This window comes from Rattus norvegicus, chromosome 1 (assembly GCF_036323735.1).
Source record: "Rattus norvegicus strain BN/NHsdMcwi chromosome 1, GRCr8, whole genome shotgun sequence".
Taxonomy (NCBI): domain Eukaryota; kingdom Metazoa; phylum Chordata; class Mammalia; order Rodentia; family Muridae; genus Rattus; species Rattus norvegicus.
The window spans coordinates 73,604,450-73,606,386 of NC_086019.1; the positions used below are offsets into that span (position 1 = coordinate 73,604,450).

The 1,937-nt window shown below is 35.3% G+C and overlaps 1 protein-coding gene across 1 annotated transcript; it reads left to right on the plus strand.

The window, feature by feature from the left end:
- The first annotated feature begins 216 nt into the window (after positions 1-216).
- Positions 217-1,134, plus strand: Vom1r27 (vomeronasal 1 receptor 27). Its single transcript, NM_001008952.1, has one exon. The coding sequence runs from the start codon at positions 217-219 to the stop codon at positions 1,132-1,134; it is 918 nt and encodes a 305-aa protein (NP_001008952.1).
- Positions 1,135-1,937: the final 803 nt, after the last annotated feature.

Here is a 1,937-nt window from a genome sequence, read left to right on the forward strand (position 1 = left end):
GTAAGTTATAATTACTATTGTCAAAAAGTTCCAGAAATTATTGTTACAGTACATAGAGTACATAGATTAGAGTTATACTGACATTGTATTCCTGAGCTTTAGGGACCCATCTGATTTAGCCTCTCAGTAGTTCTTCAGATTATTGATACCTTTCAATCATTTTGATCAGAAAATGGGTGTGGCCATAATCTAAAGAGAATCAGGAACAATTAAAAAATGGACTTCTGGAATCTGGCAGTCAAAATAATTTTCTTATCACAAACTACAATAGGAATTCTGGGGAATTTCTTTCTTCTTATCCACTATCTATTCTACTGTACAGAACATGCATTAAAGCCCACAGATTTGATTCTCATGCACCTAATGGCATCCAATGTTTTGATAGTTCTCTCTAAAGGAATGCCCCAAACACTGGCAGCTTTTGGGTTGAAGAACTTTTTAAATGATTTTGGATGCAGATTAATTTTGTACATTCAAAGGGTGGGCCGTAGTGTGTCCATTAGCACAACCTGTCTCTTGAGTGTCTTCCAAGCCATCAGCATCAGTAACAGAGAATCCTGTTGTGAAAATCAAAAGTTGAAAGCTGCAAAGTATATTGGCTGCTCCATTTCTTCTCTCTGGGTCATGTCCAAAAGTATAAATTTCATTTTCTTTGTCTACATACTTGTCAAAAGCAATAGCAAAAAAACTACAAGAAACCGAGATTATAAGTACTGTTCTACTGGAGGGGGTGATGATATCAATGCCGTACTCTATACAGCATTAGTGGTGTGCCCTGAAATCTTCTTTTCTGTGCTCATTGCCTGGTCCAGTGTCTCCATGATTGTCATTCTGTACAGACACAAGCAGAGGACTCAACACATACACAGCTGTCCTGTTTCCAGCAAAAACTCACCAGAAAATCAAGCCACTAAGAAGATCCTAGTCCTGGTGTGTACCTTCCTGGCATTTTATACTCTATCCTCTGTCTTACAAGGCTGCATTGCTCTTCTATATAATCACAGTTGGTGGCTGGTGAATGTCACTCGCTTCACTTCTCTGTGTTTTCCATCCTTTGGACACTTTGTTCTTATGAGTCATTACTCTTTTATGCCCAGATTCAGTTTGATCTGGATATGGAATAAAATCTCCTAATCATATTTAAGTATTTGAGTGATATATTTTACTTGATTTCCAATTGTGATCTCACACTCTTCACCAAAAAGTCACTCAAATAATTAAAACATAGGACTATCTCTTTGTTAAAGTTATCCAAATTTAGAATGGAGTTTGTCAATTGGTTGAATCAGTAGCCCACATGAACTCATCATATTATGATTGTACTCCTGAAAGTCTTCCTTTTATATCTGCTGCATAAATAATACAGGCGGGGAAATCTGCCCATAAAACTGACTTTCTTGTTGGTTTCATCTTGTCAGGCAGCTTAGCTGCTTAGAATTTCACAGACAGCCTGAAGATCCTACATCGAAGAAAAAGAAAAAGAAAAAAACAAAAAAAAGAAAACTGAAACCGTAGATGATCAAATACTTCTTCTTTGGGTAGCCCTGATCCTATCTTAGTTGCTGTAGCATGTACCAAAAAATAAGATTACATTTTTTATCTCATACAAAAATCATTTCAAGATGAATGATATTTTTTGATATTATTTGAGCTTTTTTAAATAAAATATTATTGAGATATTTTTCATCATTAGAGATATTTGATTATAAATTTCCCTTGTAATTCTGTGTTTATCTGGTTTGGCATCACAGTAATGCTATCTTCATCAAAAGAGCTTTGAATAAATTAATATAGACATTATGGAAACCACTTTTGTGGTCTCCCGAGATGTGAAAACTCAACTGTTTGACCAGCTCTTCTATTCCTGGACCTAGACTGAGAAAAATTCATATTATAACATAGAAATATTTGCCTATTAGTGATGATTGCTGGTCTGT